This window comes from Carcharhinus amblyrhynchos, chromosome 23 (assembly GCF_965287045.1).
Source record: "Carcharhinus amblyrhynchos chromosome 23, sCarAmb.v2.hapA, whole genome shotgun sequence".
In the NCBI taxonomy this organism is placed as follows: domain Eukaryota; kingdom Metazoa; phylum Chordata; class Chondrichthyes; order Carcharhiniformes; family Carcharhinidae; genus Carcharhinus; species Carcharhinus amblyrhynchos.
The window spans coordinates 38,152,473-38,166,670 of NC_137346.1; the positions used below are offsets into that span (position 1 = coordinate 38,152,473).

Consider the following 14,198-nt stretch of genomic DNA (forward strand, 5'->3'; position numbering starts at 1 on the left):
TACCTGCCCCAGATGCCTCTCTCAACACTCACTTGACACAATCACTGGTTCTCACATATATTAATTCCAGACAGACAGGACAGTAAATTCAACATTTCCTAGATTAAGAATGTGGACACTAACAATAACTCCCCAGTTGAGCATCTTTATCCAAGCATGTGGCTGGATCTATAATTTAAACTTCCAATTTCAAAAGGTTGAACACACATTAATCTTTCCTATGGATGGCAGGTGTGAAAACATTTCACTCCCAGTGGTGATGCCTCATTCAGTATGAAACTGCAAAATAAATTTTATCTATAAATCTTTGATTTAGTGTACCCTAACATCACCTTCAGAAAAAACATTCTTAACATGAAACAGAGCAAGAGGCTAGTGACAATGGTACCAGAAATAGATCATTAACCCTGGCCACTCTGATCATTTCAACAACACCACATAAATCAGTTGCGGCCTCTGAACAACCTGCACTTGCTGCCTTGATGAGCTAGTGGATAAATGCACCTAAGCCATGCAGTCCATGATGTCAGAGGCCTAATCCTCCATCTGTTACAAGTCAAATGATCTCAGCCAAGGCAGGAATCAAGGGCTTTGAGGGAATACGATATCTTTTCTTGTCTGCTTGGATCTTACTTGTCCCTTATGTGGGGATCATGATTGGACTTGATTTGAATTGGCTTTTTTGACTAGAATTAAAATACCAAAAGGCACCAGAAAGAAACTAGCCTTCAAGTTCACTTTCCCGATTGCTGGCTTATCAGTCCAGCGTTTTGAGAAGCACGGACAGGATCAGGCATGCTTGTGGTTGCCCCTTACTGCCATACAACCTCACAAATGACCATTAATGTTTCCTCATGCCACTGGATTCAGACCACAGCATACAACCGCTCCAAGGAGAGGAAAAGAAATGGTTACAACAAAATACATTGGCCATGAAATTCAATCCCCACCCCCAAAACAGGCACCGAGGTTGCAGTGTGTAATTATACCATGCCTATTGTTCTTGATGCAGTCTTGCGGGAAATCTTCATATTGCCAACTAATGCAAATGATAATAGCATACAGGTAGTGCACTGTTGAGTGGCTGCTTACAGAACAGGGGATGCAAAATCTAGTGTACAAGCAGAGTCGTAAAGATAAAAGCAAGGGATATAACCATCATGGTTTCAAGAAGAAAAGAGAGGAAACAGGGGGTGATCAATCTCAAGCAAGACAGATAAAGGGTCAGTGGGTCGTAAAAGCGAGATAAGGATCTTGAGGTATGGAGCTGAAATGTGCTTAAAAAGACTGTAAGCCGATGGCTCGTTGGAGTGTTCCGGACATCCCGGCTTTATTTCTCTTGTACTGGAAAATAAAGTCTACTGCTTGGAGGATTACAACTCAGACTCTCTGTTTCAATCGGGTTAAATAAGTTGTCGTCTTGAGGAACCACGACAAAATCAAGCTAGCCTGCATCACTTATGGCCAGCCTGCAGTTTGTTAAGCCGGTCTGAAGGCTGAAGATCCAAAAGAAGTTCAATGACTTCACACAAATGGTCAAGGCCAATGGGGTATAGCACGAGTACAAGACCTGTGTGCTCTGCAGGCAGTAAAAAGTCTGACAACACCAGGTTTTAATCCAACCTATTTATTTGATAATAGACTCACAAGCTTTTGGGGTTAGCCCCTTCGTCAGGTGAATGGTGAGTTCTGGCCTCAGACAGAGCATATAAAGCACAGACAGTTTAGAGATTACTGATTAGAATGTGAATCCTTACACCTAACCTGCTGTTCAAGACCTGAAGTGGCTGATAATGTGAGTGGAAGGAGCACTGATCACAGTTTAAAGAGATGTGTATTGTCTCCAGACAGTATAGTGAGTGAGGTTTTGCAAACCCAGGCAAGTCACGGGGGTTACAGATAGTGCGACATGAACCCAAGATCCCTGTTGAGACCGTCCTCATGTGTGCGGAACTTGGCTATCAGTCTCTGTTCAGCGACTCTGCGCTGTCATGTGTCGTGAAGGCTGCCTTGGAGAATGCTTACCCGAAGGTCAGAGGCTGAATGCCCGTGACCACTGAAGTGTTCGCCAACAGGAAGGGAACAGTCTTGCCTGGTGACTGTCGAGCAATGTTCATTCATCCGTTGTCGTAGCGTCTGCATGGTCTCCCCAATGTACCATGCTTCGGGACATCCTATCTTGCAACGTATCAGGTAGACAATGCACCGATCTCCTCAGAAGGCAAACACAGGACACAGTGGACAGAGTACCCTTCGTCGTCCAGTACTTCCCCGGAGCGGAGAAGCTACGACATCTTCTCCGGAGTCTTCAACATATCATTGATGAAGACGAACATCTCGCCAGGGCTATCCCCACACCCCCACTTCTTGCTTTCAGACAACCACGCAACCTCAAACAGACCATTGTTCGCAGCAAACTACCCAGCCTTCAGGAGAACAGTGACCACAATACCACACAACCCTGCCACAGCAACCTCTGCAAGACATGCCGGATCATCGACATGGATACCATCATCACACGTGAGAATACCATCCACCAGGTACATGGTAAGTACTCTTGCAACTCGGCCAACATTGTCTACCTGATACGTTGCAAGAAAGGATGTCCCGAAGCATGGTACATTGGGGAGACCATGCAGATGCTACGACAACGGATGAATGAACATCGCTCGACAGTCACCAGGCAAGACTGTTCCCTTCCTGTTGGCGAACACTTCAGTGGTCACGGGCATTCAGCCTCTGACCTTCGGGTAAGCATTCTCCAAGGCGGCCTTCACGACACACGACAGCGCAGAGTCCTGAGCAGAGACTGATAGCCAAGTTCCGCACACATGAGGACGGTCTCAACAGGGATCTTGGGTTCATGTCGCACTATCTGTAACCCCCGTGACTTGCCTGGGTTTGCAAAACCTCACTCACTATACTGTCTGGAGACAATACACATCTCTTTAAACTGTGATCAGTGCTCCTTCCACTCACATTATCAGCCACTTCAGGTCTTGAACAGCAGGTTAGGTGTAAGGATTCGCATTCTAATCAGTAATCTCTAAACTGTCTGTGCTTTATATGCTCTGTCTGAGGCCAGAACTCACCATTCACCTGACAAAGGGGCTAACCCCGAAAGCTTGTGAGTATATTATCAAATAAATAGGTTGGACTAAAACCTGGTGTTGTCAGACTTTTTACTGTGTTTACGCCAGTCCAACGCCGGCATACCCACATCATGCCCTGCAGGCAGGGCAGGGGAACAATATAACACAGGTGCTAGCTCACCATAGGGTGCTGGTCATGTACTCATTCTGCTGCAGAGGGTGTCAATGGGTGCTCATAATGTAATACTTGGTACAACTGGCAGAGGTCCCAAAAAAACCAGGATGCAATTGTTAAGGACAATGAAGAAGTCAGACATCACTTTGGCACAGGATTTGGTGCAGAGCTTGGGGCTAATCACGGAATGGTGGCCAAACTGATGAGCATACTTGCTAGAAACAACCACGATGCAGCAGCTGAAGGTCAATGTCAGCTTTCACTGGGTTGTTTTTCACTCGTGCTGCAGAGTCCGGCTACAGTGGTGGGAGCTCAGACTGCTAACCTCGTAGCAGAGATTACATAAGAACATAAGAAATCGGAGCAGGAGTAGGCCATCTAGCCCTTCGAGCCTGCCCCGCCATTCAATAAGATCATGGCTGATCTGTCTTGGCTCAGTTCCACTTTCCCGCCCTCTCCCCATAACCCTTAATCCCCTCTCTTATCAAAAACGCATCAACCCGCGTCTTAAAAATATTTAGCGAGGCAGCCTCCACCACTTCAATGGGCAGAGAATTCCAGAGATTCACCACCTTTTGAGTGAAGAAGTTCCTCCTCAGCTCCGTTCTAAACCGCACCCCCCTTTATCTTGAGGCTGTGCCCCCTAGTCCTACTGTCCTTTCTGAGCGGGAAGAGTCTCTCCACCTCTATCCTATCCATCCCATTCATCATCTTATACGTCTCAATGAGATCTCCCCTCATTCTTCTAAACTCTAACGAGTACAAGCCTAGTTTATTCAGCCTCTCCTCATATTTCAACCCCCTCAACTCCGGTATCAGCCTAGTAAACCTCCTCTGCACTCCCTCCAAGGCCAAAATATCCTTGCGTAAGTGCAGCGACCAAAACTGCACACAGTACTCCAGCTGCGGCCTCACCAATGCCCTATACAGCTGCAGCAAGACCTCCCTACTTTTATATTCAATCCCCCTCGCTATGAAGGCCAGCATCCCATTCGCCTTCCTGACCACCTGCTGCACCTGCAGGCTGGGTTTTTGCGACTCATGCACAAGGACCCCGAGGTCCCTCTGCACCGTCGCCTGCTGCAGTTTTTCGCCACGTAAGTAATAGTCCTTCCTACCATTATTCCTACCAAAGTGGACCACCTCGCACTTGCCAACATTAAATTCCATTTGCCAGTTCCTGGCCCATTCGCCCAGCCTATCTAGATCCTTCTGCAGACTCTCCACACACTCCGCGCAATTTGCCGTTCCACCAATCTTGATGTCATCAACAAATTTCAACACCATACACTCGGTTCCCTCCTCCAGATCATCTATATAAATGGTAAATAGCTGAGGCCCCAGCACCGACCCCTGGGGCACTCCACTAGTCACCAACCGCCAATCCAAATAGCACCCTTTAACCCCCACTCTCTGCCTCCTATTTGACAACCAATCCTCTATCCACGCTAACACCCTACCCCCAACTCCATGCCCCCTGACCTTCTGCAATAACCTCTTGTGAGGTACCTTGTCAAACGCCTTCTGAAAATCAAGAAAGACCACATCCACCAGCTCTCCTCTATCCACCGCCCTAGATACATTCTCATAGAACTCCAATAAATTTGTCAGACACGACTTCCCCTTAATGAAACCGTGCTGCGTCTGCTCTATCAAGCAATTCCCCTCAAGATGCCTCGCTATTTCCTCCTTGATGACGGATTCTAACATTTTACCTACAACAGACGTTAAACTAACCGGCCTATAATTCCCCGCCTTTTGCCTGCCACCCTTCTTAAACAACGGCGTAACATTAGCCACTTTCCAATCTTCCGGCACTTCCCCGGAATCCAGCAACGTTTGGAAAATAGCCAACGAGGCATCCACTATCACCTCCGCCATTTCTTTCAGAACCCTCGGATGCATTCCATCCGGTCCTGGGGACTTGTCCACAATCAGTCCCTCCAGTCTGTCGAGCACCGCCTCTCTAGTAACAATAACGTCATTGAGACCCTCCTGTCCTACCACCTTTCCATCGCTAACACCCGGCAAATTATTCACGTCCTCCTCCGTGAAGACCGAAGCAAAAAAGTTATTCAAGGCCTCAGCCATTTCCCCATCCCCTACCCCTAAGTCCCCCCTCTCATCCTCTAAGGGTCCAACGTTCACCCGAGCCAGCCTCTTCCTTTTTATATATTTATAAAAACTCTTGCTATCCTTTTTTTATATTAAGCGCTAGCCCAGCTTCATAGTTTCTCCTACCCTTCTTTATCAACTTGTCAATCTTTGTTAACATTTAAACCTCTCCCAATCCTCTTCTCGCCCACTACTCTTAGCTACTCTAAACGCCGCCGCTTTTAATTTAACACTTTCCTTCACCTCCTTCGTTATCCACGGCTTATTACCTCTCCTCCTACGGTCCTTTTTAACCATCAGAATAAATTTCTGCTGAGCACCAAGAAAGATCTCCTTAAAGATCCTCCACTGCTCCTCAGCAGACCTACCTTCCAACGTGCTCCCCCAGTCAACATTCGCCAATTCTTCTCTCATCCTACCGTACTCCCCTCTATTCAAACAAAGTACGCGTGTCCGGGAACCCACTTTCTCCTCCTCCATCTGCACCAGAAACTCCACCATACAATGATCACTCTCCCCAAGAGGATCCTTCACCGCAAGGTCCCTAATTCTACCCGCCTCATTACATAACACCAGATCCAAGATAGCTTGCTCCCTCGTCGGCTCCAACACACACTGTTCAAGGAAACTATCCCGGCAGCATTCCAAGAACTCCTCCTCGAGCCCACCGCGTCCAACATGGGTTGGCCAATCAATATGTAGATTGAAATCCCCCGTAATTATCACCATTCCATTCCTGCACGCCGCACTTATTTGCGCGTTAACAGCCCGCCCCACCTCCAGATCATTATTCGGGGGCCTATAGACGACACCCACCAGCGTCTTCCTCCCTTTGCTGTTCCTAATCTCCACCCACAACGATTCCACTTTCTGCTCTTTGGTTCCTATATCATCCCTTGCTACCATTACCAGAGTTCAAAGGGGTCTGAAGAGCATCACAACAGTCCATCAATCCGTTCTCCAACGGATGACGAAGATTGCTGAGGTGTCACCCTGGGGGATTGACAGAGGTGCTGTAGAATGTGTACCTGCTGCCCCCTCTCAGTCAGACAGCACTCATCCTCCCAACAATACCTCTTTGCCAATGCCCTGGCTGTTACCCATCAGACAGCCAGCCCACACTACTGTCAAATTGGCACAGACGTAATCAGCTTTTTAGGCCCAGGGCAGCTCAAAGTCATCCTGCAAAGCCATCGAGACTAGCCCACTGAAAGTCAACTGTCTTGTGTTAGTCAATCTGCAGTCTTACTGGAGAAAACTGATCAGGAGCAAAAGGCAAAAGGAGCAAAAGGCAAAAGGAGCAAAAGGCAAAAGGAGCAAAAGGCATTAAGGGAATGCAGGCACTGAAGGAATGCAGAGAGTGTTTAACTGACATTGTCTGCAACATGGCATGGTTTGATTTTTAAATTGATTTGGAACGTTTCATTTTTGCTTCTTGGTCAAGTGAACATTATGATAATCAGTCACAAGGGAAAACTAAGGTGTGGCACTGTTGACAAATGGGGATTGGGGCTTCACTTACCAGCAACCTAGTCAGGAGAGTCAATGATGGAGAGATCTTCCTTGCAAAGCACGAGCAAGAAGGACAGACATGGGAGGTGAAAGGACCCTGCTCCTCTGGACACTGCAAGCTGGTGGTAAAGGTTCTGCCCTCGTGCTGGCAAGGTTTTGTAGCATGCATCAGAGTACTGCAAACCTCAATACTTGCTCTGCTGAGTACTGCAGAGCTCATCCAGAGCTACTGAAGGAGATGCTGCATTGTATACACACCTGAGTGGTCAGCTCTATCACCTTTCATGTGACAGCACAGCTTTTGTTGGTTGCACCAGTCCATGTGTGCATGGGTTGCACACCAGAATCAACCAAGTTAGCAAAAGATAGCAGTCATCATCTACTGGTCACTTTTTGGCATCGTGGTGATTCAAATGTACATGTCACAGCACATTACTGCAGAATGAAGGCCTCATAACTACTGGCAGGATTGGGCATTGGCCTGCATACCAGCTGGATGTTGACAGAGTGGAATCCTTTTCCACTGCAGCTCATCACAAAGTTGACAAGCAGCACCCAAAAAACAACATGCTTGCAGTCAACATGGCTTTATGAAAAGGAAATTGAGTTTGAGAAATATTACAATTCTTTAAGGATATAATGAGCAATAATTGGGTATGGTGTATTTGGATTGCCAAAAGATATATGATAAGGTGCCATGTAAAAGGTTACGGCACAAGACAAGAACTCATGGTGTTAGAGTAATGAAATAGTATGGATGCTGGTTTGGCTAACGAACAGGAAACAGATTTAGGATAAGTGGGTCATCTGTAGGTCAGCAAGCTGTTAGCTAGTGGAGTGCCAAGGGGATCAATATTGGTGACACAACTATTTACTATCTATACAAAATGACAGGGTGTATCATTACCAAATTTGCTGATGATACAATGATACAACATATGAAATAGGAGCAACATTAGGCCACTCTAAAGCTGCTCCACCAATAAGATCACAGCTGATCTGATTGTGGTCTTAATTCCACTTTTCTATCTAGTCCCCAAAACGTCAGGTTCCTTTGTGGATCAAAAATCTGTCCAATTCAACCTGGAATGTATTCAATGACCCAGCCTACATTTCTCCCTGTGAAAGAGAATTCTAAAGACTAAAGAAAAAATTTCTCATGTCTTAAATTTTCATTGTATCCATAGGATTCATAGAGCAGGAGGAGGCCATCCAGCCCATTGAATCTGCACCAACTCAGAGTGGCATCCCCATGCCCTCTGCCCTATCGCCATAACCCCACAAATCCCCCCAAAACCTACACATCTTGGAACACCAGGACAATTTAGTATGGGGTCTGTCCACCTGGCAGTATAGCTTTGGTCTGTGGGAGAAAACTGGAGTGCCCAGAAGAAACCCACACAGACGTGGGGCAAATGTGCAAGCTCCACATGGATAAGTCATCCAAGACCAGAGTTGAACTCGGGTCCTTGGCACTGTGAGGCAGCAATGCTAACCACTGTACCACCGTAGTGTCCTTTGACAGACCCTTTATTTTGAAACTATGCAACTTGTTCTACATTCCCCTGACGGGAAACATTCTCTCAGAATCTTGAATGCTTCAATCAGATCACCTCTCAAACTTCTAAGCTCTAGTGAATATAGGTTCAACCAACTCAACCTTGGAATCACCTCCTCTGCACCGTTTCCAATGCAAGTATAGTCCTGTAAAGATACGAAAATTGACAATACCTTCCAAACCCATGACCACTTCCATCTAAAACCAAAATCAGCTAAGCCATTTGAGGATTGAAACGAAGACTTTTTGACAAAGCTGTTGCCAAACACGCATGTTTCATGTTTGTGTTTAGCCACTCCAAAGATGTGCAGGATGGCCTCCTTCTGCACTGGAGGATTCTATGATTCTATGAAAAGGAGAAAGGCAGCAGACACATTGAAACATCACCACCTGCAAGTTCCCCTCTCAGCCACTCACCATCCTGACTTGGCAACATATCACTGTTCCTTCGCAGTCAAAATCCTGGAATTCCCTCTTTACTGGCATTGTGGATCAACCCACAGAACACAGACTGCAGCAATTCAAAAGTGCAACTTACCTCCACCTTCTCAAGGGCAACTAGGGCAGGAAATGCTGGCCAGCCAGTGATGTCCATGTCCCACAAATTAATTTAAAAAATAACACAAAATTCTAGATGTGATTTCACCAATGCCCTGTACAATAGTAGTAATACTTCACTTTTTTTTTAAAACTCATCCCCCTTGCAATCGGGCCCACATTCCATTTGCCTTCCTAATTACTTGCTACACGAGCATGTTTTGGGATTAGCACAGTCAGAAGTCTCAACATCAGGTTAAATCCAACAGGTTTATTTGGTGGCAAATGCGACTAGCTTTCGGAGCACTGCTCCTTTGTCAGGTGAGTGGGAGATCTTTTCACAAACAGGGCATATGAAGGCACAAACTCAATTTACAGAATAATGATTGAAATGCGAGTCTTTTCAGCTAATCAAGTCTTAAAGATGCAGGCAATGTAAGTAGAGACACATCATGTTTTGGGATTCATATAGGGAAACACCCAAATTGTTCTCGGCCACAGCATTCTGCAGTTTCTTTCCTTCTAATATTTTGCTCTGTATTCTTCCTGCCAAAGGAAACAAGGTCACGTTTTCCCACATTATGCTTCACCTGCCAAAAATGTGCCAATTCACTTTACATTTCAGGATAATTTCTTGGAACATTACCTTCTCTAACTGACCATGGAGCAGGCTATATTAGGCCTGATAATGTGTGATAAGACAGGATTAATTAATGACCACATAAAAAAGGATCCTCTCAACAAGAGTGATCATGACATGATAGAATTTCACATTCAGATGGGAATATAAGTCAAGGAGATTGATCCTTCAATTTTCTCTCTGCCTCAAACAATGCATGGAAAGGACCTTAAAAGAAATAAAAGCAGGGAGATTACTTACTTTACTGTGGAATTCCATCTTTGTTATTAATAGTTTGAGGTAGATACAGCTCAGTTTCCCATAACCTTCACTTAAGTGACCCTTTGGGAGGAAAGAAAGTAAAAACACAAGTTATTTTCTTAAGCAAATGCACCGAGCCATTCAAATAAATTTTGTTACAACTGGAATATTGGTTTGGTTAAAAGCTGCATTTCGAATGGTTACTCGAACATTATGAAGCGTTCACAAAGATTTCCTTAGGTTCAATTCTGATGAAAGGTCACAAAGCTATAATCTTCTCACCAAAACTGCTACCAGTCCTGTTGTGTCTTTCCATTATTTTCTCTTTTCATTTCATAGTAAACTATGCTGAGTTAGCTGCTCCATTACAACTGGCTCCCACATCCCTCCACTTAGGAAGTGGGAAGAAATCAGCAAGCTTTTTGTCCCTGACTGCAATTTCGCAAAGCTTGTTAGAATTTGAATGTGTGTAAACATCATGCAAAGACAGGTACAACTCTAGCTAGATTGCCGTATTTGGGTGATTTCTTACTTGCATTTTGATCTAAGTTTGCTTCACATTGTAACATCAATGGCATCTCATTCATTTTAATGGGTTGCCAATGCCACTATAATCAGATACGCAAGCTGTTGTGTCTTAGCTCACATATTAAGAATGGCCACTTCAACCAGGCTCTGGATGGGTGCTGGCACACAAGAAAGCAAACTCTGCTAAGCGTCAGCACCCCAAGGAGAAAAATATGTGAAAATTTAGACAATACTGGAAGGACGATCCATAGACACGCAGCTGCTCTGAACTAACAAATAATGCAGTAGAGAATTACAATGAAGTGCTCAATTAGTAGTAGTTACTGGAACATTAGCCCTGCAGAAATTCCAGACAACGTAATCCTGTCAGGCTCCTATTCAGAAAGACAACAATGTTATTACATTCAGCTGAAGACAACACCAGCAGCTCAATATGGTGAAAGAACTTGATACAGGGTTGTAATGAACATCTACATCAACAGCCTCTTTTACATCTCCAATTGACTTTGTACGACTATCTTCAACTACCTAGGCTGTAAAACCTGAAATTCCCTCCCTAAACATTTCTATGCCCCTTTAAGTCACTCCTTTAAACCTCTGTCCTTATCCAAGCTTTTGGTCACCTGCCCTAATGTGTGAGACTTGATATCAGGTTTTGATTGATTACGCTCCTGTGAAGCACTTAGGGATGTTTTTCTGCATTAACAATATTATATAAATGTAAGCTCTGACTGAAGAGCATTAACCCAGATCTTTTTCCAGATGAAGACAGCCAGCAAATCTATCTCCTTCATTTTACTTCAGATTGAAAATAACATTGCACATTCTGGCAATGTCCTGAGGCAGTGTTACCAGCAGATAAAAGAGCCATATTGTCAGAGGAAATAATCAGAAGCTTTCAGTGGAGAGAGAGAGAGAGAGAGTAGATAGGAAAACAAGCCATTTGATTGAGGTCTGCAGTTTTGACCTACCATTAATTCCAATTTCACAAAAATAATTCAAAGCCTCAGTAACTAACACAACTTCAGCTGCATCATTAACACACCTAAATCTGAGCTTACAAAAGGTAAGAAGTTAATGTTACAAGGACATTCACACGATTACCTCAAACATACCAGTATAGATCAGATTTCATATCCTGCAAACTGTATTGGAATAGATATACAAATAGTCATTTGGCAAGTATTGCTAAAAGAATACATAGTCGAAAAATTGTTTACCCTTGTGATTGTTCTGATACGTGCCGGACAATAAGCTTTGACAAAGTATCTATTTACAGCAATATAATTAAAAATGTTTGACAACTTTTGTCATTCACAGATCCCGAATTGTCTAATGCTTTAGTATCAAAGCCATAATATTTGTACCCCACCTTCCACCAGAGTCCACGTGGTGGGATTGCGCTTTCAGCTGTCTAGTTTCCACATTCCGACATTCCCCCCACACCCCGAACTCTGCCTTTAACTTCCACTTTAAAACCCACATTTTCCATCAAGCTTCAAGTTATCTCTCTTCAATGTCCATTTTTCTGACAGTACATTTTGACAGTTTTTTTTGCATCGAAGTGGTTTTAAAAGCACCATCTGTTGTTGGTAATTCAAATTTTCACAAAGCAAAGACTGATCATGAACTAAGCAGAGCATTCATCTCGATCACAAACTTAGTGTAGTTTCTTCACACAGCTGTCGATCGATATTTTCTTGGTCAGCATATGCAACTAGAATAAGCAATTCAAACAGAAAAAATACATAACTAACGAGACACTGCAGGCTAAATTCTAAACCGATCAGAGAATCAGTTATTTCATATTAAAATTAACAGCACAAAACTTGGGTTGGAATTATAAGTTTCACTTAAATCTGGGTGAAGACCAATAGTCTTTAGTGCTGTACCTGTAGAACTACATTATCCTGAATACACATGGTAACCTACACCACATGGTAACCTGGCAAGAAGGACCAGTGAATTCTGGCTCCTGTGGGTAAAATGTAAGTGTGAGAGCAGAAGGATGGTAGAAAATAAAGGTGAAGAGAAAAGATCAACAAGCATCACAGGAGTTGCAGACCATGCTCCCAAGAGGCAAACAATATACTGGGCAGAACAACAACGTCGGTCATAAGCATGTGGAAGGGGGAGGCTCTCTCTCTCTCCAAAACATGGCTAGGTCAATTGAAAATTTCAAAACTAAGATTAATTGACTTTTGTCAGGCAAGGGTATCAAGAAAAAGTGAATCTGATATGCAGATCAGCTGCAATAATAATGAACAGCAGAACAGACTTGAGAGGCTGAAGACCTATTCCTGTTCTCGAGTTCTGGAGGCTCTTGGATGATAACCTCAGTCAGTGCAGCTTGAGGCACCCACGCTTAAGACCTCATGCTGGTTACTTGGGAATTTCAACATTGGAAAAAACATTTTTAAAAGCAGTGTTATAACAAAAATCACAAAAAATATTATACATCTGCTGTGAGAAGAAAGGAAAGGAGTTTCGTTTGACGATTATTAAAATAATGGAAATGAAAAAGAAAATTAAATGCTTGCATCAATTCAAATATTGCAAATCCACCACAGAGATGGAGAAAACACAGTGTAAATAATGATAGTTTTAAGGTTCCATCAAGTTGGCTTTTCTTTAAAAAGTGGTAAGTAAATGTGTAATGTGTAATATTTTTTGATGTGGGTATGCCGGCGTTGGACTGGCGTAAACACAGTAAAAAGTCTGACAACACCAGGTTTTAGTCCAACCGATTTATTTGATAATAGACTCACAAGCTTTCGAGGTTTCCCTCTTTGTCAGGTGAATGGAGAGTTCTCGCCATTCACCTGACAACTTGTTGTCAGACTTTTTACTATAATATTTTTTGCTCAGGGTGGCCAGGTAATAGAGGTTTAGTAAATTAGCTGCATTGAAGCAACCAGTGAAACCCGCCACATTTAGGCAGAAAAATCACCAATAAATACCAGATCGCAGACTCCAGCCTATCTAAAATCTCCTGTATATAACATCGCTATTGCAGATATTATTCAGTTCAATTCCTTCTCTTCTGAAGGCATTTTCTTTTGCACAGTTCATTCAAGTAGCTATTGTTCATGACTGAAGCAAGACACCAAGTGCCAGCAAATTTTCATTAAGTATGTGATAGTCAAACGCAAGCCTGGATTCAATCCATGTCCATGCAAAAAGAATTTCCAGTAGGAAACATTGGACAGTAATCAGGAATAGGAATTCTGGCTGATTGGTTAAAACAGGTCAACTGTCTCTGCACTGCCCGATCAAACATGGCAATTCAGCACAAAATATAACTGGGACTGGGACCTTGTGGTCTGTTTAAGTGCATCAGATCAGTCTGTACTCATTACGCCATCATAGGGGCAGGGACTCAGCAGTGGATCACTGGGTTCTTCATGCCCAACCAACTCGCTGACTCAGCTGTCCAACCAGTCCTACTTTCCCTTTCTCCACAGCTCAGCAAATGTTTGCTTTTCAATGTTTATGCTTTAATTACCACTAAATCTGCTTCCACTATAATTTCAGGGAGTGCATCCCACATCATAACAACATGCATCATTACATAACAACATGCATCATTACAAGAAGTGTCATGCCCGTGCTGGCTATTTTTGCCATTTATCTCAAATGTGTCCTCCGGTCAACAACCCTGCGGCCCATGGAAACAGTTCCTCATTTATTCCACTGAAACCATCCATGATTTTGAACAAATCTATTAAATTTTCAATTAATCTTCTCAGTTCGAGGAGAACATGATCAGTTTTTCTGGTTTCTCCCCAGAACTGAAGTAAC

At 43.7% G+C, this 14,198-nt stretch overlaps 1 protein-coding gene across 2 annotated transcripts in view; it reads right to left on the minus strand.

Moving 5' to 3' along the window:
* The window catches only part of hip1 (huntingtin interacting protein 1), a 249,818-nt gene that overhangs the window by 108,204 nt on the left and 127,416 nt on the right, over window positions 1-14,198 (minus strand). For both annotated transcript variants that reach the window (XM_080210991.1, XM_080210992.1), the window contains exon 5: window positions 9,870-9,950. In XM_080210991.1, coding sequence (XP_080067117.1) covers window positions 9,870-9,950 — 81 coding nt within the window. The remainder of the gene's footprint in view (window positions 1-9,869; window positions 9,951-14,198) is intronic.